Source organism: Lagenorhynchus albirostris, chromosome 13 (genome assembly GCF_949774975.1).
Source record: "Lagenorhynchus albirostris chromosome 13, mLagAlb1.1, whole genome shotgun sequence".
NCBI lineage: Eukaryota > Metazoa > Chordata > Mammalia > Artiodactyla > Delphinidae > Lagenorhynchus > Lagenorhynchus albirostris.
This window is the reverse complement of record NC_083107.1, coordinates 12,165,242-12,190,558: the sequence shown is the minus strand read 5'-3', so window position 1 is coordinate 12,190,558 and position 25,317 is coordinate 12,165,242. Positions and strand designations below refer to the sequence as shown.

The window sequence follows — 25,317 nt, the reverse complement described above, 5'->3', positions numbered from 1 at the left end:
ACCCTTTATTTTTTAAGATTCCACACATAAGTGATATCGTATAATATGTGACATGTGTCTGACTTACTTCACTCACTATGACAATCTCTAGGTCCATCCATGGTGCTGCAAATGGCATTATTTTTTTCTTTTTTATGGCTGAGTAATATTCCACTGTATCTATGTACCACATCTTCTTTATCCATTCCTCTGTTGATGGACATTTAGGTTGCTTCCTGTGCGTGATGTTTTTAGCACTTGTTTGTGGAGACTATAGTAATATAGGGGCTATAGTGTGGGCTTGGGATCACAAGATGAAAATTTGGGTCACAAAGGAAGTGTGATAGATTTTCAATCCACGTGACTTAGGAAACACAGGTTTCAGGAGACCCTGAACACATCACCCTTTTGTATAAAGTTGCTTCAGATCTTCTCAGAATAAAAACAAGTTCCTCTATGCATTAGTCACTAGCTATATCTGGAGCTTTTTGTCAACACACATACACACACATGCAGACACAGGTTCATGCATGCATACATGCACACCATACACACATGTGCACACACATATGTGCACATGCATACACACACACACTAACACACACAGCTACACTCAGGACTTCCTTCAAGCCTGTATATGGTTGTCTCCTTTGCCTGCCCCACACCTCCCCCTGCCCCTCACCTGGCTGGCCCCCATGCCTACACCACCTCCTCTAAATCCTTTCCTGACCCCCTGGGATGGGACCACTCAGTAGTCCAGCTCCCTGGTGCTGCCTGAAGGAGAGGTTACCACACTGTGTTCTACTCACTTGTTTACTGGTTTCTGGCTCAGGACCTGCCTGTTCAGTTCACTCTGAGATGTAAATAGTGGACGTGACCTAAAGTGTGCCTCTCCCAGGAATTTACATAATAACAGCTCTGATGGGCTGGTTGTGGAAAGAAGCCTTTGGCATGGTCACAAGGAAGGAAAAAGAATTTCAGGGATAAGACTTGGGAGGGGTGTCTATCAGAAGCTGATATCATTATTATTATTAATGATAATTATAATAGCAGCATCTCATCATTATTTCTACCTGAGCCCTGCAGAATTTCAACCCAAGGCTCCCTGAGTAATGTTTGGAGTGTTTACTAGTCATTCCATAGGAAGCAGTCAATAGATGTTGGCTTTTGTTCATAATGTCTGGTGTCCCCACCCACACCATATGTCTTTAAAGGGTAGGGACCGTGTCTTCTAAATCTCTTGTATCCTCTTCCTCTCCGAAGCATTCATATAGAATTGACATATATTAAAGCTCCAAATGTGTTTCTACTTAAATAGAGAACATGTTCAACTCATCTTTGCTGGCCCTTCTCTTGTGAAATGTGCCTGCCACCCACCCAGGTCTCCTCCCACTACTGGCCCTGCTCCAAGCGGGGTCAAGCTGAGTTACCACCGGTGAAGGAGGTAGATAAGCTGATGTGGAAAGATGAAGCAGGGGTCAGGCCAACCATGGAACCACAACATCAAAGCTGATCCCAGGGCAGAGCCTAACAGAAGGCAGGTGGGGTGAGAGGTAGGGCAAAGAGAAAGCTGAGATGAGCAGAAGCCCTAGAAGCAGGTGGATTGGTCCAGTGCTGACCTCAGGGGCCCAGGCTTAAAATCTGGGTCCTCCTTGAAATACTTGGATGATTCCTCCAGGCTTCCTCCTTCACTCCTTCACCAGGCATCTACAGTTAGGCCCCACATACCTTCCCATCTTAATTTTTGGCAACTCCTCAGCCACAAGCCTCGGGTCCCTGCACGTGGATGACTCATCACGCCCCAAGTGTGCTGGGAGCTCTCCTCCATCACACCTTCCTTAGTTGCTCCCTCTGCTTAGAAATGCCCATCCACACATTCTCTGCCCTGAAACTACTTTTTCTTTGAGGCCCAGATTAAATGCCCTTTCCTTTGTGAAGACCCATCCAGTCCTCTCCACCAGCTGCACCTCCATGCTACAGTGGCGTCCATTTACCTTGCTGCCATAGATGTCCTCACACTGTATCCTGAATGTCTAACGAGAACCAAGTGATCATCCATTAATTTGTTCAAGAATTTGCACTTACTCATCACCTTCAATGTACCAGCAGCTGTCCTGGGCACTGGTGACCCAAAATTGAACTACACCCCCTCAAAAAGCACAGAGTAGTCCCGGCACATAAATACATAGTTAGGATGTCATCGCCAGGTGATAAAATAATGGGCCACATGAAGGCCATGGAGAGGCAGGGAAAGAATCTAAATTTATCAGAGCCATAAAGCTCAGTATGTCTCTCCTCTGCTTAAAATCTTCCCATAGCATCCATTTTCACTTAAAAATAAATAGAAACCTTTATTTGCCTTCAAGACGCCCCCATGATCCAGCCCCTGTTTCTCTTGCCCACCTCCTAACCCTCTCCAGGGTCCAGCCCCCCAGCCTTCCACTGCTATTCAGACACAATTAGCCCTTTCTGTCTCAGGGCTGTGCATTTTCTATTTCTCTCCTGCATCACTTTCTAGTCCCACTGCCTCCTGCCCTTCAGCCTCAGCTCAAATGTCACCTCCTGCAAAAAGTCAGGGTCACCTCCCCTGACCACCCTCTCTAATGTTACCATTGGATACCTACTGCCCTCACCCTCTCTCATGTAAATTGCCCTTGTTTGTTTTCTTGTTTGTGAATTTGCTTGTTTAGTGTTTCTTCCACTCAATTATCAGCTCCAAGGAAGTTTAGTTTTGTTACTCCTAGAATAAGAGTGGAATAAAAATTTGTGGAATGATGTTGGCGTCAAATGGACCAGACGTACATGTACAGCCTGTGTGACCTTCAGCGAGTTACGTATGTCACTTCCTTTAGTCTAGTCTCTTTACCTGTCAAATGCAGGTAAGAATACTTGCCTTGCAGGGTCGCTGTGAGGGTGAAGATACACTGTTCTTAAATGTCCTGGCCCACAGTACATGTTGGACAGATGCTGAATGGTTGTACAAGAGGAAGAGAACCAGCAGTCCACCCCTCTGAGCCCTGACACCACGGGCTCTCTGCTCTAGCTTGTTTGACTATAGATCCTCTACGAAATGGAGAGGGATTTGGGGCTCTGAGGATGAGTGTCAGTTTTAACTACAAACTCTCAGTGGAGGGCCAGCCCTATATTCCCAGCTGTAAACAGTCAACTCAACTCATCAGTTCCACAGTAACCTTAAACTCAGTACGTCCAGTCCAAGCTCACTGCCTTTCCATCACTGCTCCTTCTTGGTCCTCACACATCAACAGTAGCAGGCAACTAATGGTACCAGTCAGTCGGTTGGATGACTGATTCGTTGAGAAGTATCTGATAGAAAAATCGTGACCTGAACTAAAACTGAAATTGTAAGCAGCCCAAGACATTGTCCATGGACAGAGGAGGAGAGCTGGGTTCTGCCTGGAGTTTCTCAGTTGCTTCTAGAAGCTCTGGAGCAGAGGGGCCAGAGGAGAAGCCATGGCCAGGCTTCCAAGAAGGACTCACCAAGTTATCCAGTCCCTTTGCATTGAATAGTGCACACAGAGGCCCACTCACTCCCTGGGTCAGTTTCCTACAGCTGCTGTAACAAGTTACCACAAATGCAATGGCTTAGAACAACATAAATTTATTATTTTACAGTTCTGGAGGTCAGAAGTCTGAAATGGTTTTCACTGGGCTCAAGTCAAGTTGTTGGCATGGCTGTGCTCCTTCTGGAGGCTCTGTGGGAGAACCCATTCCCTGCCCTTCTCCAGCTTCTAGGGACACCTGCATTCCTTGGCTCACAGCCCCTTCCTCCATCTTCAAAGTAAGCGGTATAGCATCTTCCAGTCTCCCGCCTCCCTCATAGGAGGACCCTGGTGTTTGATTACCTTGGGCCCACTGGGATACTACAGGATAGACCAGCCTTAATCATATTTGTGAAGTCCCTTCTGCCGTGTAAGGTAACATATTCACAGGTTCTGCGACCAGGATGTGGACATCTTTGGGGGGCGTTATTATTCTGCCTCCCACAGACCCCGAGCAGAATGAGCTTGGTTTGGGGGCGCCAGGCCGGAACCCAGCTTCCTGCCTCTCTACCGACTCTGTTCAAAGTAGAGCTCAGTGCAGGCTGAGGGCTCACTCTCCTTGGTGAGTCGTACAGGCTCTTGGGGCTCAGCTGAGCCACAGAGAAACCAGTCAGGTCAGGAAGCAGCCTCCAGCCTGAAGGCGGCTGTTGGATAAGATTGCTGATTGCGTGTCAGCCCTCGAGGCCTCTGGGGCTTGGCCAACAAGGGACCTGAGACGGTGGCTCTTTCCCCAGGGAATTGCCCTCTGAAGGTTCTGGAGGCAAGGGTCTGTGTGCTGGGTGCAGGGAAAGAGGGTGGAAACCTCACCAGGAGGGATGTGTGGACCTGGCCAGAACCCACAGATGAGCACAGAGATGGCAGAGCACCCTGGAGGCCAGGCCAGGTCTGCAGGGGCCCCCAAAACAGGGTGCGGTCTCTCACCTCCAGCTGCAGGGAAGGCCCCTCCCCTGCCTCCACACATGCCAGGCAATGACTGCCTCCCTGGATCCCCAGGAAGACGGGGAAACTGGTGTGGCCCAGGCCTCTGTTGGGGAGTATGCAGATCATCTCTGGGGTGGGGCGGGGGGAGGAGAAAAGAGAGCCAGGAGATGAGGGGACCCCAGATCACAAGCTCGAACAGGAAGGAGCTGGGCCAGGGCACAGCTGGCCGCACCCCCGCATGCACGCTGCAGGGTGAGCTGGGACTCCTACAGGGGTCCTGACCCTTCAGTAGGAAAGGGAGAGCTTGGGGTAGACGGAGCTTGGGTGAGTCCCAGGGCGTCGAGGCCCCAGATGCTCCTGCTCGGCAGTTGTCTGCGGCGGGATCCCCCACCAGGAGGTGGCGGTCTCTCGTGCACAGAGCCTTCTGCTCTGCATCCTTAATTCTGAAACAGGAGGCAGTGCTGGTGGCCCGCCCCCTTCAGGCACCCCTGAGCCCCACGGCCCTCCCACCCCACACTCTGAAGGACAGCATGGAGAACTAGGGCCTCTTCTCCTTCTTCAGGTGAGAAGTAGGGGTGCTACTCCACCCAAGAGCATGTCCAGACCAGGTCAGGGGCTTCCCTGGTGGCGCAGTGGTTGAGAGTCCACCTGCCGATGCAGGGGACACGGGTTTGTGCCCCGGTCCGGGAAGATCCCACGTGCCGCGGAGCGGCTGGGCCCGTGAGCCATGGCCACTGAGCCTGCGCGTCCGGAGCCTGTGCTCCGCAACGAGAGAGGCCACAACAGTGAGAGGCCCGCATAACGCAAAAAACAAAACAAAACAAAGACCAGGTCAGCTTTAGGCGAAGGAAGTCCTCCCAGTCCACCTCTGTCTCTACCGAGCTTGGCCCCTGTCAGGCCCTCAGGGTGGTGACCGGAGCCTGCGCCTTCCCACTGAAAGGTAGAGTTTTCCTGACGCTCCAGCCCTTTTCCATGCCTCCCCTGAGAAATTTCCTAACGAGGTTCCGATGTCTCTGGGATGTGGTGAGACTTCTCCCAGATTTTCTGGGCCCACCCAATTTTTCATATGTTTATTCTCTTCAGTAAAGGGATTAATTGAGTATATAATAACGTGTGGTTTGTTTTTCAGATATTTTAAAGGCTTTTTATAGAAGAAAATCCACAAATGAGGGGGGAAAAAAGTCCGATGTGATGGTAAGCATGCCGGCCTGGCCACCCTGCTCCGGTGAGTGTGTAAGGGCTGGGCTGGGCGGGGCGGGGCTATGGCTGCCAAATACAGGTGGTCAGCAGGGAGCTGGCCCTGGGATTGCCTGTGGTTCTGACGATCAGCCTGGGAGGGTAAACTCATGCCAGGGAGGCTGAGAAGGAACCGTGGTGAGGCTGTGCAGCCTCAAAGCCACGCCCACACTATTAGCCCATGGCTGGTTGGTTTCAGACATGGTCGTCAGCTGCTCTCAGGCCTGGGGAGCCCTCCTTATATTCAAGAGCAGAACCTCCTGGCCAACACCACACTTCCAGGAGATTCTTCTCTCTCAGTAACAGCTAATTATAATACCCTTAGCCAATGACTGTATGTGTTTAAAGCAGGTTCCCCTGTACAATAAAAACGAAGATCTGAAAAGAGCCTGGGTTTGCCAGCTGGCCTTCTCCCTCCAACCTGGACAACCAAGAACTGTGGATAACTTAGCTGTCAGCAATATTCTGTTCAGAGACCAGAACCCAGGCTAGATACCCCAGAGAGTTGACATCTGTTTTGTCATCTGCGTGGTCCATGCACTTGTGTCTTGTCTTCCCAGCTACGTTGTACCTTCCCAGAGGCCCTGACCAGCCCCCCATGTCTAGGGTAGGATGGGCCCATGGAGGAGCTGAGGAAATACATCCCAGGTGTCAATCCTATTTTATTTTTATCATGCCTTAACTCATTCCTCGAAGAGCTTGAGATAATTTACAACAAAAATCACAGACAATAAAGTGGTAAACTAAAAGTAAAGACTCAAATGTCAAGTGAGATAAAATGCAGGTAAGAGTTGGAAGCCCAGACTGGGAATAGAGGCCACAGAGGCTAACATACAAAGATGCTGTCACTGAGATTCAAAATTATCTCTGAGCTTTTAGAGAATGGAGGCCGGAGCAGCACAGAGAACCTGGAGTCTGAGTCCTGGCGCTGTGTGACATTAGGTACTTTATAACCTCTTTGAGGTTATAAAGTTTGAGCCTCAGTTTCCAAATCTATAAAATAGGCTTAGTAATGCTCCCTTTGTAGATTTCTCAGGATGGAGGCAGGGCAGTAGAATGGCTGGCATCTTACAGAAGTTCAGGAAAGAAAGCTTTTGTGATTATGATGATGATTAAGCTTAATTATGGGGCACTTGAGATTTCTGGGGTGAGAAGGAGACTGATTCAGCCCTCTTTCCTCTTCCTCTGTCATCTCCAGACACCCTGATTAGGAAAAGGAAGACTCCAGGAAGACTTACATGTAGTATTTTGCCATGGGGAGGGAGCACATTCCTGCAATCAGGGGTGACTGGTCCTTGCTGAGAGGGAAGGAAAAAAAGGGCCATCAGAGGATGAATGGATAAAGAATATGTGGCATATATACATGATGGAATATTACTCAGCCATAAAAAAATAATGAAATAATGCCATTTGCAGCAACATGGATGGACCCAGAGATTATACTAAGTGAAGTAAGCCAGACAGAGAAAGACAAATATCATATAATATCGCTTATATGTGGAATATTAAAAAATATTAAAAGTGAACTTATTTACAAAACAGAAATAGACTCACAAACATGGAAAACAAACTTACGGTTACCAAAGGGGAAAGGAGGGGCATAAATTAGGAGTTTGGGATTAAGATATACACACTAATATATATAAAACAGATGGATAACCAACAAGGACCTACTGTATAGGACAGGGAACTATACTCAATATCTTGTAATAACCTATAATGGAAAAGAATCTAAAAAAGAATCACTTTGTTGTACACCTGAAACTAACACAACATTGTAAGTCAACTATATTTCAATGAAATTATTTTTAAAAAAGAATGGCTGTAATTTAAAAAAAAAGGGGGGCTGTCAGAGAAAGAAGGGGGTGGAGCTAGGGAGCAGACATCCCAAGGAGCCAAATTACCCAATCACAGGGTGGAAAGTTCTCACTAGGTGCTTATCTACCAGAATCCACCAAGGGCTCCTCAGCCCAGCAAGCTCCAGGCAGCTCTGAGTCTCCCTCACTTGGGGCCACCCGAGTCGAGCTGGCAGGGGTGTGAGCCTGACTGTGCACTGGTGCCGCCGGTTCTGGGAAACAGGATGACAGGTTTCCCAAAGAGTTCAGCCAGGAGCCCTTCCTGGGGCTCAGACTGGGGTGGGGTGTGCTCTAGCCTCACAGTTTAAGGAAGAACCTGACTGACATCCTGTCCCACTCCCAGCCTGGCCTTAGAGTCACCACCTCCCCCTGCTTCCTCTGCTACTAGGAGGAACCTCCCACCTGCAGCCAGGACGGGGTCTCTCTGCAGTTAGAGAGTGTCGTTCTGGGGACTGGATCGCTTTGCCAAGACTGTGATCTGTGAGAGACCATGCACACTCCCCTGTTCTGTTCCAGATGGAAAACAGCACAGGTTTAAGATACACAGACTTGCGTTTTTGCGGAGGAATGATCTAAAAACTGAAGCCAGCGTTCCTGTACAGACCCTAAGCCACAGAGCTGCACGTGGCTCCACTCATTCCGGTTGGATTATCCGTCCCTAGAGCATTTCCCTGAAATGACCACCTTCAGAAAGGCCATTCCGGAATCCAGCATGGAAAGAAACCCAGAGCCAATCAGGGCATGAGGGTGGTAGGACTTGGAGAATAGCCCAGAAAAGTAAAAGCAAGGATGGCTAGGGCTGATTCTCTCACCAAGGAAGAAGGGAAAGAGAAGAGAAAAGATAAGAAAGCAGAAAAGAAGAGGAAATAGGAGAAAGGTAGGAATGAGGAAGCAGGACTCAGAGCAGGAGAGAGTGACACTGAGGGACATTTTGGGAAGCAGGTAAGGAGAAGCAGATTGATGCTGATGGCAGGACTTCCGGCCATCTCAGCATCCCTGAGCAACATGGCCTGGATCTTAGAAGAAGGACTTAGCCAAGGTGGCTTTTAGTACTGGATCTGCCACTTGATCACCTTGGACAAGTCATTTCCTAATCCTTGGCTTTGCAGTGAGAGTTTAAGGGTTGATGAGAGCAAAGGATCACAGGAGTACAAATTCTGGATGGATGTTGGTGATGTGAATCAGAGTCTTAAAGCATTCGATGTACTTTGTAATTTCACCTGTTGCCCTTATTCTATGGGAAAATAAGGAATTGCCCAAATGTTTAATAATAAAGATGTTCACGGCATCATTTTTTATAATAACAATAAGCTGAAAATAATCTACCTGCACAATAATAGGTGACTGGTTAAAAAATTATGGTAAATAAGAAAGTATGTGTACATTAAAGACGATGTATAAAAACATTTTATGATATAAAAATGGTCAAAATACATTAAGTGAAAAGCACAGGTTATAAATAATGTGTGCGTTATGATTCCATTTAAATCTGCCCACATACGTAGAAACAAAGATGTTCGACACTTTACAGCACTTCTCTATGGCTGACAAGATTATGGGTGATTTTTATTTAGTTACTTTATCATTTCAACATTTTTCCTTATATGAAAATAAATTTCCTTTGTAGTATATGGTAAGTTTTAATTTTTTTTTTAATGAAGCATTCAATTACAGTCGTTGGCTTTCCAAAATGTGCCTGCCCATAGAATCACCTGGGGGACTCTTGAGAAGTACTATTCCCTGGGCTGAAGGTTCTTGAATGACTCAGTGATCAACTGGTCTTGGGAACTTATACACTAGCTCAGTTCTTCTCACTCTCTAATAAACGTGTAAGTCACCTGCAGCTCTTGTTAAAATACAGATTCCGATTCCCTAGGTCTGGGGTGGGACCTAAGACTGTGTTTCAAACATGCAACCAAATTACATTAATGTTGCTGGTCCCTGGACCACACTTTTAGTAACAAAGGACCAGATGATCCCCCAGCCCTGATAGGTCGACAGCAGCATGGCTTCCATGCAAGCCCATATGAGTGAGATGCTGTGCTCTCCCTTGGCCAAGCTACTGGGGCTTCTTTGGTTGGAGCAGCAGAAATATGGCCAGCCTAGCAGCTGTGCCAAGGGCTGGCCGGAGCAAAGTGGAGGGTCCCTGTGTAAAGCTGGATAGGCAAGCTGATGACTCCCCCTCTTGGTCCGTGTCAGCTCAAAGAGCTGGCAGAAATTCAGGACTGATCAAGTCCACCTGGATCGCTGGGGTCCTGTTGTCCTGCCAGCCCCAAATTCCAGTGTCTCTCCTACAGACTCCCATATGAGGAACCCCTGCCTGGGATCCTGGTATAGATTGTGATGAAGTGAGGATTGTGTAGGAGTGAGAAACTGACTTCTAGTCCATCAGAGAGCCTGGGCTCCTGGTTTTGAGTGTTTGCCATGATCCCTCCCAGTGCACCACAAACTCCATTCCCCAAGCTTTCCCTTCCCTATTGTCCCCAAGTGACCTTTCACTGGACTTTGGTCTATACCCCTCTCTGGACCCCATCCTTGGCTGTCTCAGACCTCATCAATTCACCTATCCTGGGTCAAATACCACCACCAAATAGCCCTGGGCTTCCCCATGCCCTTTTGCACATCACACCTGTTCCAGCCTCTCCTTCATCCTCCTACACACTATCTCCATGGAATCTGTTCCCTCCAAGACAAATATTAACTTCTGTGGAGCCAAATCCGAAGATTTTTTTTTGATTCCTCTGATCTTTGGCCATTGTGCCCCTGGGACCCCTTGATATTGATTCACGCCTCTCCATTCTCTCCTTCTCAGATGCATTGTAGATTCATTCTCCCTTTGTTTGGGGGTCACCCCTAAACCTGGAAGTCACCAGCCAAGGTCCTAAGCTCTTCTCTTTCATATCACATGAAGCTGCAATCCATCCATTTCCTCAGCTGCAAGATCATCTTTCTCTAATGCCTTCCAAGTCCAGACTGAACATCCTCCTTTATCTCCAACAGCCTACAGGACACCACCCTTTGGATATCCTGCCATCATACCCAACCAAATTCATCTAAGGTCAAATTCACCTTCTCCTCCCAGCTCATTCATCCCTCCTGGTTTCATTTCTCTCACTGCCATAATCTTCCTCTAGACAGGTAGGTTCAAATCCTGAGAACTGTTGACAATTTCTCCCACTTTTCCTGACCCTATGTCAGATTTATCAAGTCCCAATAAATAACTTCTTTAAAATATAACTTTGTTTTCTTCATAACCATTGAAACTGCACCTGTATTCCTGGTTTCTCTACCTTCAACCCAGCCCAACCTATGTGAGGTTCCTGGACTTGTATTCTAAGTACTGCTTTCATCACATCCCCATCCAGCTCTAGAATCCACATGGGCTTTCCATTGTATGATATACTTATCTTAAGTGTATCTCACTTCTCCGTGGACACTAAACCATCTCCCAGGCAATGAGACTTCTTTCTTATCTTCTCGGTAGGCATACTCAAAGTTATCTTTCGGGCTTCCCTGGTGGCGCAGTGGTTGAGAGTCCACCTGCCGATGCAGGGGACACGGGTCGTGCCCTGGTCCGGGAAGATCCCACATGCCGCGGAGCGGCTGGGCCCGTGAGCCATGGCCGCTGACCCTGCGCGTCCGGAGCCTGTGCTCCGCAACAGGAGAGGCCACGACAGTGAAAGTTATCTTTCATTTCCCGACCTCATCATTGTCCATTCAAATCTTTGACATTAAGGTCACTGGACATGGCATTATTATCTATAGGTTGAGTATCTAGTTCTGCCAAGTTAATTATCAGCTCAGAGAAACAGCTCAGACATAAAAGTTCATGTCACTTACCCTCCAATCGTCAGTTTTCAGCATCTATAAAATCATGGAGTTAGAGGATGTGGTTATTAAGATTCTTTCAAGATCAAACAATCAATGATTCCGTGACTCAGAGTTTAAAGACTCTTTACTTTACCATTGCAAACTTACTCTGAAGTCCCATTAAATTTCAATGTGTTATTTATTGTTTTATGTATAGACACTTTTTCCCTTATAAAAAGTTAACAAGCTCTTGAAGCCACAAAGCATAGCTTGTAGCTCTCTCCATCTGCCCCCACTGAGACACACTGGTGCTCATGAGCAGGACATAGAAACACTCATCGCAGATTTGGACGGCAAGGTTGGTTCCAGACCTAACTCTGCTACCAATTTATTTTGTCACCTTGGAAAATTCCTTTATTCCCTAGACCTCCAAATTCTTATCATTGGAATGAGGGGTTGGGCAAGGTCAATATTTTTCAAAACTATTTTAGGTTTCACAAGGAAATTTTAAACAGACACTAATGAAAGTTAAATGGATGAAAGACACCTGCTTTTGCAGAAGCAGAGAATGATGGTGACACCAGGACCCAGCTAGCATCGACTACGTCATTGACATCGATTATGTCAATCCCAATCTCCCAATTTATCCCTCCCCCCTTTCACCCTTGGTAACTAAACACTCTACTATATATAAAATAGATAATAAGAACTTACTGATAGCACAGGGAACTCTACTTAATACTCTGTAATGACCTATATGGGAAAAGAATCTATAAAAGAGTGGATGTATACATCTAGAAAGATGTATATGTATAACTCACTTTGCTGTACAGCAGAAACTAACACAAAAACATAAATCAACTATATTTCAATAAAAATTACTTTAAAAATTTTTTTGAATTTTTTAAAAATAAAACTAAAATAATGAACACTGCAAAAAACCCCAAAAAAACAAAAAGGCACTGGGGCATCTCTAAGGAACCTCAAGCTTCATAAAACATTGTTGAATACCACTGGCCTAGATGAGTTCTTCTGAAATTACTTTCTAAAACCGGTGGTCCTAAATATTTAAAAATCTTGACTTAACCTATACCTTCTCCTCAAATTCCTTCTATGTGACCCTAGACTTATTTAGCATCCCATGGTGATCTATGTAGGGAATACCTTGCTAACTAGAGAGCTTGCCAGGAGGAGTTAAAAAGAAGGGGCGTATCAGAGCTATTGACAGAGGGAGAAGAAAACAGAGAAAGATAGAATACTGCCTGTCCACCACTGACCTGCAGATCCCAGGTGCCTGGAACCTCCAACTGATTTCTCCAGGGCATGTGCACTGAGTTTATATTGCCTGGTCAGGGTGGGTAAGCCTGTAGCAATCTTTATAATTGTCTCCAGGATGCGGAAGAAGGGCCTAGGGATTTCACAATGTCTTCAGCACAGTATGGATAATAAGGAGGTGGGGAACAATAATGAGTGTTTGTTGAAAGGGGAGAGAGTCACCCATAAAGCCTTGGCAAAAGCCAGACACTGGGACTCTGCTCGTAGCTATTGTTCTGGGTGGTTTTGGCAGCCAGATAAACGATGCTGGGGTCAGACGACTTTCTATCACCTTTCCTTTGGTGCCCCATGGGGCTCCATCCTAGCCATAGGGAGGTGGAAGAAGCAAGAGCGAGTGTTTCTGAAGGGCCTAAGGACAGACTTTTTTCTGTAGCCAGGCTGTGGCCAGTGAGGCGATGTGAGAACAGGGACTGATGGCATTGTGAGTATGACCCTGTTTGGAATTATGAGAGGCACGTCTCTGTTTTTCAACAGGTTCTATTAGTTGGTACCAGTTGATGAGATGTAATGTCTAAGGAAACCCACTACAGACAGAAGACGTTGACCTTAGATTCATCCTGGAACTGAGCAGGTGCCCTTTGCCCTGGACTATGAGAGCACCTGGCTCAGTGTGATCAGGGTTAGGGGTGAAAAACACTCAGGCCTCTGATTGATATTACTTAATTCAGTCCATCCATCCACCCATCAGTCCATCGACCCATCCATCCACCCATCCCTCCATCAGTCCATTAACCCATCCATCCATCCATCCGTCAGTACATCTACCCACCCACACATCCATCCTTCTATCTATCCATCCATTCATCCATCCATCCATTCATCCACCTACTCACAAGGGGCAGAGACACTTGGGCATATTGCCCAACATAGACCAACTGCCTTATGGTAATTCTTCCTCACAGGTCATTTGCAACGTTCCATAAAAGGCTTGGCAAGGATGTGGGAGAGGTCAGTCCTATACCCATATGTCTGCAGAGTGACAGATGAGAAAAAATGGGCAGAGACGGGAACAGATTTCTGTTTTCTAAGGCCAACAGTCATTCTTCACTCCCTTTCCCAATCTCTTGTCCCCTCAGTGGAAGAGGTCAAAGTACAGGGTATTATATAGGCAATCAATGAGTGCTTACTGAGCATTGACAATGCCCTGTGACAAAGGCATACAACACCTGGTCCCTGTTGTTAAGTAGCTTTACAGTCTGGCTGGGGGCTAAGCCATAAGCACTTGAAAAGACCAGACTCTCTAACCTGTGGTCCAAGGGAATATTGGAGACAATAGAAACCGAGAACCTTCTCGAGTAAAAAGATAAATTCCTAGAATTGAAAGGGCCTTAGCCCTTTACATGGTTCCTCATTTCTTTAAAAGATATTTATTTATTTATTTTGGCTGTGCTGGGTCTTAGTTTCAGCACGCAGCATCTTCTTTGAGGCACGCAGGATCCTTTGTGGTTGCGGCATACGGGATCTAGTTCCCTGACCTTGATCCCTGGTCAGGGACCTTGATCCCTGGTCAGGGAACTAGATCCCGCATGCGGCAACCTAAAAAGATCCTGCGTTGGGAACTCAGAGCCGTATCCACTGGACCGCCAGGGAGGTCCCTGTTCCTCCCTTTTCATCTACTTGTGTCAGCTCGTCCCTGCTAAAGCCCTTTTGAATTCTTTAATCCTACAAATGATGAAGCAATCACTTCAGGCTGCAGAAAGCTTCAAGAATGAAGTGAAATTTCAGCCGCTCCCTGCCAGGTGGGCGGAGGAGAGAGAAAGAATATTCCAAGGTGGAGGAATCGTTTCCACATTCAACACTCACTGGGTCCCGCTTATTTGCCAAACATTATTCGAGGTGCTCGGAAACAAAACTGACACAGCCTTGACCTGGAGGTGATTGTAGGGGCCTCAGACCCCAAGTCAATTTATTACAAGGAGGGGGAGTTAGCATAGCGTGAAGCACAAAGCCCTGTCAGAGCAGATGACCAGGGACCTCCACTCGGCAAAGGCTCCTCAGAGGAGGTGACAATATGAGACTGCGGCTGGGCCTGTGGGCAGAAGGAGAGCGTGAACTAGGTCTGTTCTCAGCAGCCCTGAGAGGCCTATGGTAGCAGCTGTGCTGCCTGCTGCCCAGGGACTTGAGCTGCGTCTGGGCTGGAGCCGCTGCAATCCCCAGAGGCAGACGCTATGGCCTGGCCTCTCCCTTGCTGGTCTTTCAGCAGAAGGTGAACCTGCCAGGCTGGTCTGACTGGTGAGGCACAGATGGAACTCCTGGGGCTCCGACTTGAGCCCCTCCTCTGGCTTCTGCTCTCATTCCCCAGACTTTAGGCAGGGACCCTGGAGTCACAGTCCCTGGCACGTATGTCTGAAGGTGCAAAGGTAGTCAAGGAAGATCTAAACCTTGTGGGAACAGAGAATATTCAACAAATTTGGTACGATCCGCTTTTAAATCAGATGTTTGTGGAAATAAAAGGGTTGGTGCTCATTTTGAGAGGGAAAATAAAAGTCATGGGGAAAATTGCAATCATAATAAAATAACTAATTTGTTTCTCTTCCCCTGCATAGTAGTTATCTATTGCTGTGTAACGAGTGACCCCAAACTTTAACAACTTAATGCAGGAACACTTAACTTTCTCCAAGTTTCTGAGGGTTGGGACTCTAGAGCAGTTTAGCTGGGTGATTCTCTTCAGAGTCTCTCACTAGGTTGCAGTCAGCCAGGGCCGCATCGCCCGAAGGCTTGCCTGGGCTGGAGGAGCTGCCTCTAAGCTCCTTGGTGTGGCAGTTGTCAAGAGGCTTCATTTTTCACCAATGGGTCTCCTTACAGAGCAGCTCACACATGGTACCTGGCTTCCCCCAGAGCAAGTGAAGAAAGAAACAGACACCAAGATAGAAGCCACAGTGTCTTTTATTACCTAATCTCAGAAGCGGCATAACATCACTTCTGCGGCATTCTACTGGTCATGGAGACAACTCTGGTCCAGTGTGGGCGGGGGCACACAGGGGGTGTGAATACCGAGAGATGGGGATCATTGGCTGCTGTCTTCATTCCTTGGGGCTGCCCTAACCAATTACCACAAACTTGGTGGCTTCAAACCACAGAAATTTATCCTCGCGCAGTTCAGGAGATTCGAAGGCTCCCGAGCTCCCTCCGAAGGCTCTGTGGAAGAACCTGCCTCCTCGCTTCTGATGGTGCTCCAATCACTGGCACACCTTGCCTGTGGCGCTCTCCTCAGCCTCCATCTTCCCATGGCCTCCTTCTCTGGGTTTCTTTCTTCTTACAAGGACAGAAGTCCTGCTGGATTTAGGGTTCACCCTCATACAGCATGACCTCTTAACTAATTGCATCTACAAAGACCCTACCTCCAAACAAGGTGTGAATGAAAAATATTGCCTGCCATTTCAGTAAACAAAGGATGTGGCAACCATCAAGCCATCACATTACAGCTTCCGCCAGCAGTGAGGTCTGAGGGAACTCAGGATGGAAACAGGATGCCCATAGCTGCAGCCATCCACCACAGTGCATCCTGAGGAAACCCCGGATGAGAAAACACAGGATACTGGCCCCAGACAGCTGAGGTGCCTATCAAAGGAAAGATTCCAGTGAGCCCAGAATCTTGCATCTTCCCATACATAGAAAGGCGCTGAATTCCTTAACTTGAGATGTCTGATTGCCTTAAATTAACAATCATCTTTGATGTTCCGAATACCCGGTCTTTGTTGCAAAAACTCCTATATACCCCGGCTTCCCACTTGCCTCTTTGGAGCAGTCCCTTAGAGTTATCTGAGAGGCTGTCTTCCAGGCTTGAAGCCCTCAGAATGCCCAGCAAATAAAACATAACTCTCAACTTAAGGTTGTACATCTTTTTTCAGTTGACAAAGATCACAGTCTGAGGTTCCCAGAAGGACATGAATTGTGGGGAACAGTATTCCACCAGCCCAGGAGACCCCTTGGAGGCTGGATCCCACCTCTTGGAATCTCAGAAGACTGTGACCAATCCAGGTCAAAGCACAGGACTGTTACCTGTACGTTACCACAAAGCATGAAGGATTCCCACTGCTCCCCTGCCCCTGCCCCTGACCCCTTAGGGGTTTATTTTAGGGGTTTACCTTTCTGCAAGGTTTCACATCAGTAGTGCCACCCAGCAGAAAAGAAAACTGTGGACTAAGCCCCAAATCTCAGAAGGATTTACCCAACCTGGGAAACAGGTGGAGGAAGAGTGGCCGTGTGCCCAGCCCCTCCACGGTGGAGGCCCTGAGAGCAGAGGTGGGTTCATCACCACGGGTCTCCTCCTACACCTCCTGGCCCTGCCCAAGCTGGCCCGCCCCAGGAGCCCTGGGGGCATGTCGCCCTAGTCACACTGCTGGAAGTAGAAGTCCGTGATGGGGCCGTCCAAGCTGGTGTCCTTCGGGAGCTGAGTGACCCGGAGAGGCTGGTCCACTTCGGGCATGGTGCAGAGAAACCAGCCCGGGTAGGCGGCCACCTCGAAGCTAGAGGTGAGCCCCGTGTCCCGCCGGTAGAAGGTGAATCTCTTGGCCTCCTCGGCACTGTGGTAGAGCTCCATGATGTTCACTGGCTGCAATCAAAGGGCACGGCAGGTGGCTGAGGGGTAGGGGCCGGCCCCAAGGCACAGGGAGGCGGAGCCATAATTAACAGAACCCTGGAGGGAGAGGAGCCCAGGAAGCCGTGGCATCGGCATCTTTGACTTAGTGAAGCCGCGTGGTGAGGCGCCCCCAACAGGACCCACCTCTAGTTTCAGAGTCGGTTCCTGCTCCATCCCACACGACAGGCACTGGCTCCCACCCTGGACGCCCAGGATGACTGGAGAGAGCTTGGCATCCAGATACCGATTGGGGACCACGCTGATCTCCTCACCTAGAGGAAGGAAGCAGATGCAGGGACCTTGGCCGCCCTTCCCTCCCTCTGCCCCATCATGGGCTCTATCAGGCCTCCTGTCCCCAGGCTGGACAGAAGGGGAGCCTCATAACAGCTGTCATGTAGGGAAGGGGGGGTCTCCTGCCAGCTGGTCCAGTGGAAGTCAAGGCAGATAGCACACGGTACCACCTCCCAACCCCACGCCCACTCCAGGGTCAAAAGTTCAAGTCTTCTGCAAGCCCCAAGGGAGACTGACCACCTCTTTTAATGCCCCTCGACCTTCCAGCCTCTTTTCTGTAACCTGTCTTGATAAGTCTCCCATTAGAGTTAGTTGGTATCTTTCCAGCCTCTGTGAGATTCCTGAGAACAGAAAAGGGTCTCACTTTTCTCTGTAAAATCCCTCCATCTCACACACACACACACTCAGCCTCACAGAGGGCTCTGCCTGGCCCCAGTGCCCAGTAAGGCTGTTCTAAGCGAGTAGGTATGTACCACTCTAGGGAGAAGGTCCTGTCACACTGTGTGGGGCTGTGTGAATGAGCACGAGGCCAGATGGCATCACCTGCTGCTCTAGGCCCCACCACTCTGAGTGACCGAGGACCCTCAGAGCACCGAGAGGACCAGGGGCAAAGGGGCAGAAACCCACTCCCACATGGGAGTGAGGGTGTAGAGAGCCTGCTTTAGGGCTCTCCACAGCACTGGCTCCCAGAAAAAGGGATGTTGGACCCAAGTCCACCTGCGAGGAAATGACAAAACAGCTATCTTGGAAAATAATCCCACCTTTGTGTAGAGGCTTCCGGTGGGACTGGGGCATGACGCCATGCCGGAAGGTGTGCTATTTTATTTGTCCTTGCTCAGAGCCTGGTTTTCTGACGCCCCGTCTACTGTGTCAGGCCCAGGGTCTGTTGGCTTGTGCCAATGTTTCCAAGCCCTCTTCAGGCCCCCTCCCCTCAGAGTATTTAGAAACCTAGGGAAGTAGGGTCCTCGTTTGCCACCAACCTTTAATGACCTTCCCTGCTTGCAGCCCTCCGGCTTGAAGCTGGTTATCACGCAGATAAAGCACCTTCAGTGTCGCATCCTTCATTCTAAAGCATCAGGACAGGATGACACTCAGGGCAGGTGGTGGGTGCTCCAGCTTGCCTGGGCTCTGAGAGTCCCCCAGTCTCAGGCACCGTCACCCTGTCTTCCCACTGAGCCAGAAGTTATGGCACAACCTTCTCTCCCAGCCCTGGGGGCTCATGCCTACCACCAGGACAAGGCCACAGCCTCCCATCTGAGTCTGGGGTTTGCCCCTTCATCCTATTCAATCTGTTTTTGTTTTTGTTTTTGTTTTTTTTTTGCAGTACACGGGCCTCTCACCGTTGTGGCCTCTCCCGTTGTGGAGCGCAGGCTCCGGACGCGCAGGCTCAGCGGTCATGGCTCACGGGCCCAGCCGCTCCACGGCATGTGGGATCTTCCCAGACCAGGGCACGAACCCGTGTCCCCTGCTTCGGCAGGCGGACTCTCAACCACTGCACCACCAGGGAAGCCCATCCTATTCAATCTTTTCTACGCTAACCAGACTCTTCCCGGTGTCATGTTGGAAAAGAAACTAAACTGAGTCAGAGTCCTGTGTTCTCATCCCGGCTCTGCCGCCATCACTGCTGAGTCACGACAGACAAGTTATTCACCCTCTCTGGGCCTGAGTCTCCTCATTGCTAAACTAAGAAGATGGGACAGATGCTGCCCAGGCCTCTTCAGGATAAAAATGCGCCTTGACTGACTTCCGCCTTTACTTCTGTTTGCTGCATTTACTTCCGCTTGGCCATATAGTCCCTACCACGTGAGGGATTTCTTTACATTTAAAATTCGTTCATTTTGCTTTTCAAATTTAATTCACACCTACAATCTCAGTTGATTTTCTGACATCCTGTGAGGCGAAAGCTGTACTCTAAAGGGGGTTCCTCCAGATGTGTACAAATTGGTTCAATGCTGTCTAAACACAATTAAACAAATCTCTACTTCAAAGTGACTAATATGCTGAAGTGTGCTATGGTCCTCTTTAAAGGGGACCTAGAAAGCATATTTCCCACATTTCCTGGACCGAGGAGCATCATTGTATAGAGACACTCGTAGGACTGGGGTTCCACAGAACGCACCTTGGGAAAAGCTATACTAGACTCCGAGTTCAGTGAGAGCAAGATTCTTCTCATTCACTGTTGCAAAAGTCCAGCTCATTGCAGAGCCCCTGGCTCAGCACATGCCAATGGACAGACAGGCTGACTGATAGAAGAGTTTTACTGCTGCTGTCTTGTCCCAGAGGGCAGCAAGGAGGTAGTGGTTGGATTGACATCTCTTCACTGCAGTGGGTGGTAACAGCAGGGCTCCAAGCCGGGCCTCCTAACTCCCTAGGAGGGATGAGGCCACAAGCCCCTCTCAACAGGGAAGCCCCAGGAGAGGGCCTGCTCCCGTCTGAAGAGGCTGGAAGAACTCCTCTAAGGGCAGGGAGTTGCTGTTCACACCTTCCCAGCTGCCCATCCCACCTGTGGGACAATCACAGCGCCCTCCCCGGAAAGGCTGGACGACAGATCTACCCAGAATTCACTCCCCCCCCAGAGCACATGGCCCAAGCAGAGGCTCAGATACTCACCGGAAGCACAGCGCCCCACTCAGGACCATCTCGATCTTCTGTGTGTTGTCACTCCTATTTTGAGATAACAGAAAATCTTAGGTGGAGATAGAGGCTGAGCTGGCAGGGGCCCCAGTAAGCAGCCCCCTGAGCCCCCCGGCATACGAACAGCCCCCAAGGATCAGGGGATTCTAGGTCTGAGGTTAGGAGAGGTGAAGCCCAGCTCCCCAGAGGACACCTCAGACTGCTCCTTTCTCTTGGCAGGACCCGAGGTGTCTGCCCACTCCTCCGAGGTTGCCTCAGCCCTTTGAGTGACGCCCTAGGGTGGGGCCCCTGAAACTGCCTCAGCCTCCGGAGAAGGGGGGTTTCCAGAGTGATTTCACACCACCTGACGCTTCCAGAAACACCTGATGCTCATTATCTCTCTCAGGGACGGAAGCTGCTGGAGACAGTCTTCTTCTAGCAATTCTGAAGAACTTCCAAGGGCTTTGCAGCCCTTAGTGAGCACTCAGCTCCTGGACATGTGGCCCTTCCAGACCCAGGGGTATCATGCAGAGAACAGCTCAAGGAAAGCAGATTTTAGAACAACCCCCTTTCCTCCTTCCTCCCTCCCCTCCTTCCTTCTCTCCCTCTTTTGTTCCCTCCCTCCTTCCTTTCCCTCTTTCCTTTCTTCTTTTCTCCCTCCCTCTCTTCCTTCCTTCCTTCTTTCCTTCCTTTCTGCCTTTGCCGGGACTACGGGAAATGCTGGAGGTGGAGCTCTCCTGCTTAGGGGATGTTAAGTCTATGTATTCATTGTAGATTAACGTGAAAATCCGTATTGACAAAACAAAACAAAACACATGGATACTAATCTCCAGTGTGTGCGTCATCAGCAAACCAAGGACAACAGTTTTTCCCCTGCACATACACGCCTGTAACCATCACAGCTTTACACACGACTGCATCCCAGAACCTACACTCATTCCAGCACGCTTTTTTCATGTAGCAAGATAGCAGAATCTCTTTCCATACCTAGTATAATGATATCAGAATATTGAATAGCCATATAGTATTTCATTCTACAAATGCAACATCATTTATTTATACCGATCTGTTATTATTAGTCCTTATTGTTATTATTATTATGTGTCATTGAAAAGCATGTTGTGACAAACATCTTTGCTCGAGTGTCTGATTATATCCCTTGGAAATAAAACCTAGCTTGGGCCATCTATGATTGATCTTTCTTCAGTACCTAACTGGTAAAATAACATGTGACTGTGTAACGATGCATGTGGTTTTAATCCATCCATACACTCTCTGTGATGGATCTAAATGAAAGGTAAGGGTCAGTGCATAATGACAATTTAATTTTGTCTTGAGCACCACGGATAACCATTTATTGCTAAGGCATACCTTTTTTTTTTTTTCACCGCCGTGGCCTCTCCCGTTGCGGAGCACAGGCTCCGGATGCGCAGGCTCAGCGGCCATGGCTCACGGGCCCAGCCGCTCCGCGGCATGTGGGATCTTCCCGGACCAGGGCACGAACCCGTGTCCCCTGCATCGGCAGGCAGACTCTCAACCACTGCGCCACCAGGGAAGCCCTAAGGCATACCTTTTAAAGAAACTGTGTTCAGGCTCATGGGCTAAAATGTCCTTAAAGTGTTCAAAAATAAATAAAATATCAAGTTGTTCAAAGGATAGAAAAATAACTCAACACGCATAATGCCACTAATGTGATAAACACCTTTCAGAAAATGTAGAGGCTTATGCAACATTGTTGAATTGGCCATAAATTGACCAAACAAAAATAACACTATTTGTGCAAATACTTGCAAAAAAGAACAAAAGAAAAAAGAAACTCCAGAAGGAGTTGGCCATTAGGCAAAGTGGCTTTAAGCAAACAGGCTTTCATTTACAAAGTGATAATAGAGAAGAAGATTTTGTTTCCCCTAAAAAGGTAAAATGTCGGGCTTCCCTGGTGGCGCAGTGGTTGAGAGTCCGCCTGCCGATGCAGGGGACATGGGTTTGTGCCCCGGTCTGGGAGGATCCCGCGTGCCGCGGAGCGGCTGGGCCCGTGAGCCATGCCCGCTGAGCCTGCGCGTCCGGAGCCTGTGCTCCACAACGGGAGAGGCCACAACAGTGAGAGGCCCACGTACCGCAAAAAAAAAAAAAAAGATAAAATGTCATCTGCCCTGGTTGCCCTCTCTGATCTCCTAACCCCAGTGAATTGCACCCCAGGACACTGCCGTGGAGCTTCATCAAGCGCTTTCCTCATTCTGCTAATAAAGAATGAAGCCAGTACGTGGCTGCCCACCCCCGGGATGCCGAGGATTCAGGGGGATGTCTCCGCCAGCTCGGTCTACTCCACCATGTGCATAGCAGGGGATGGATACAGAGCGGATGGACGGGACAACAAATGGATGAGCTAGGAAGGTGAAAGTACGAAAAATAAAACAAACCCCTGTTAAGAAAATTTCTCCAAACTTGAAAATAAAACACAATGATGACATCCTGTGCTCTCAGTGTCATACTGGAGCATCCTCAAACAGTCCCACCAACAATTGCTCAGTTCCCTGGGGAACATCTGTCTTTGTTTGACTTACTAATTACCATGGATTAGCTATCAAACTCTGTGAAGTTAGATGTGAACTAAGAGAAGATTGATAAATTTCAAATGATTCCTGGTTAATAGAAAAGATAACCCCAAAGGGTACAGTTGGATTGCCTTGCAATTCATTAAGCAGTTTTTTTTTTATCTAAGCCAATCTACTCCACAATTTCTTTCCTGACTGATCATATAAGCCTCTGTTCCTTATCTTTTGAATTAACTTTATCATCCTGCCAGTTCCTTCATTTATTAATAAAGATAAATCTTTTGTGTGTGTGTGTGTGTGTGTGTGTGTGTGTGTGTGTGTGTGTGTGTGTGTGTTACGCGGGCCTCTCACTGTTGTGGCCTCTCCCATTGCAGAGCACAGGCTCCGGACGCGCAGGCTCAGTGGCCGTGGCTCACGGGCCCAGCCGCTCCGCGGCATGTGGGATCTTCCTGGACCGGGGCACGAACCCGTGTCCCCTGCATCGGCAGGCGGACTCTCAACCACCGCGCCACCAGGGAAGCCCAAAGATAAATCTTTGACACATGCTCACTATGTGTTTGTATGAGAGTCATGTCTGGGTTTTTTGAAAATTAAACTGGCGTTAGCGAAAACAACGTTATTTTGCCCCAGACTCACACACCATGTGTGGTGGCTTTAAATTATGTTCACAGATTCTTTGATACTCCACCCTTTAAGAGGTGGGGCTTCATCCTCCTTCTTTTGAGCGTGGCTGGACTTAGTGACTTGTTTCTAAAGAATACACTATATGGTGGAAGTGGTAGCATGCCACTTCTGAGGCTAGATGGTAGACGGCATTGCAGCTTCCCCCTGGACCTTTCTTGAACCACTCACCTGGGAGAAGCCAGCTACCGTGTCCCAAGCAGCCTGCAGAGAGGCCCACGTGGTGAGGAGCTCAGACCTCTTGCCAACAGCTCACTCGCAAACCTACCGGCCCCATTAGAGCCATCAGATGATGCAACCCTGTCTGACATCATGACTGCAACTTCATGAGAAACCCTGAGTCAGACCACCCAGCTAACGCCACTTTTCAGATTCCCGATTCTGAGAATCTATATGAAATAATAAATGTTTGTTGTTTTAAGCTGCTAAGTTTGGGGATTATTTCTTACACAGCAGTAGGTAACTGATACACCTTGTCATCACGACTGCAGTTTCTGTTTCTGTTGTTCCTGTTGTTTTTTCATTCTCCAGTCTTCAGTGAGTATCCTCCCTTCTTAGGAAACAGCTCAATACTTCACAGATTTTATAGGACCATGGAGGTGCCCAGACGCTGTCCCATCCTGCAGAGGGGTAATGTTACCCCAGGTGACTTCCCACCACCCTTGAGCAGCAGTGCCCTGGAGGTAGGTGTGGCTCCCGCCCTTGACAGAGAGATGAGGATTCAAACAACACGTGTACACACCTGTATCAGTATGTAAGCACACATTCACAAAAAGTGTATTATAGTAAAATGGTAGTTTTTTATTAAGAAGATAAATTTAACAATAATTAAAACAAACAGTATTCATTTGGTCTTCATTATGTCCCCAGAACAATGTTTAATGATTGACCTGAATTTTCTCATTTTGTGCTCAGAACTGCCCTGTGTGGTAAATACCATTATTATGTCTCATTCATGGATGTGGAAACCAAGCATAGAAAGATTAACTGTTTCCTGATATTGGACCTGCAATTTGTATTAGAGTCAGAACCAAACCCAGGAAACCCGAGTCCAAAGCTATTGACCCCAAGACACAACGCACGAGTGAGAGTGATGGTTTCACAATCTGAGTCCAATCCCATCAGCCCCCTGTTCCCCATGTCTCTGGGAGTAAAAGGCAAGTCTTCACCGTACTTCCAGATCAGGCTCTCACTAACTGCTGATCTCATCCTTTCACCACCTCAAGCCACATGAAACTCTTGCTCTTTCTTGAACAAGTGAGGCATGCTCTTGCCTCGGGGCCTTTGCACTGGCTGTTCTCTCAGCCTGGAAAGCCCTTCTCCAAGATATCAGCATGGCTCACTCCCTTACTCCTTAAAGGCTTTGCTGAATTGTCACCTTCTCAATGAGACCTACATTCATCATCCTATGCTGCTCTCTCCTGTTCCCACATTCCCCTTTCCACGCTCCATTTCTTTGCAAAGCACTCACCATTCGTAAGCACACTGAATAATTCTTTGTATAATAATTATGTGTATTATTTATCAGCTCCCCTGCCAATCCTGCTGGAAGATAAGCTCATTCAAATGCAGGTGTTTTCTGTTTGTTCATTGGCATATTCTAGGCACTTAAGGTGGTGCCTAGTATACAGTAAGCCTTCAATTAATAATGTTGCGATGACATCGAATGGATTACAGGCTGTGTCATGTAGAAAAGGCCAGAGACTTGTCTAACATTTTGTTCACAATTACGATTTTATTTCTCAGAGTTTTGATGTTTCTGGCCCCATTCTCTTGATGTAGCAGTTAAGACCACAGGTGGACAAACTTTGGCCCGTGGGCTAAGATGGGCCCACTGTTTGTTTTATTGGAACACAGCCTTACCCATTTGTGAACACAGCCTTACCCATTTGTGAACACAG

At 48.2% G+C, this 25,317-nt stretch overlaps 2 protein-coding genes across 4 annotated transcripts; both read right to left on the bottom strand.

Moving 5' to 3' along the window:
* Positions 1-4,046: 4,046 nt before the first annotated feature.
* On the bottom strand, positions 4,047-6,966 carry IL1F10 (interleukin 1 family member 10). The gene is given in 4 exon segments (XM_060168802.1): positions 4,047-4,224; positions 4,435-4,586; positions 4,816-4,903; positions 6,935-6,966. Coding segments are annotated over 4 exon segments (450 nt in total).
* An 8,601-nt stretch (positions 6,967-15,567) lies between these two features.
* Positions 15,568-20,692, bottom strand: IL36RN (interleukin 36 receptor antagonist). Of its 3 annotated transcripts, none has more exons than XM_060169723.1 (5): positions 20,548-20,692; positions 20,181-20,234; positions 18,551-18,636; positions 17,424-17,551; positions 15,568-17,252 (listed from the first exon to the last, which is right to left on the bottom strand). In XM_060169723.1, the coding sequence occupies exons 2-5, from the start codon at positions 20,207-20,209 to the stop codon at positions 17,028-17,030; spliced, it is 468 nt and encodes a 155-aa protein (XP_060025706.1). In that variant the 5' UTR covers positions 20,210-20,234; positions 20,548-20,692; the 3' UTR covers positions 15,568-17,027. The 3 variants fall into 3 exon arrangements, with proteins under 3 accessions (XP_060025706.1, XP_060025705.1, XP_060025707.1); XM_060169722.1 differs by lacking the exon at positions 20,548-20,692 and adding an exon at positions 20,398-20,452; XM_060169724.1 differs by lacking the exon at positions 20,548-20,692 and adding an exon at positions 20,325-20,341.
* Positions 20,693-25,317: the final 4,625 nt, after the last annotated feature.

Coding starts and splice junctions, on each gene's coding strand:
- IL36RN (XM_060169723.1), bottom strand. CDS start 20,209: ATGGTCCTGAGTGGGGCGCTGTGCTTCCG. Junction 18,637..20,180: donor AGTGGGGCGCTGTGCTTCCG/GTGAGTATCTGA, acceptor CTGATGCTTTAG/AATGAAGGATGCGACACTGA. Junction 17,552..18,550: donor AGCAGGGAAGGTCATTAAAG/GTTGGTGGCAAA, acceptor TCCTTCCTCTAG/GTGAGGAGATCAGCGTGGTC.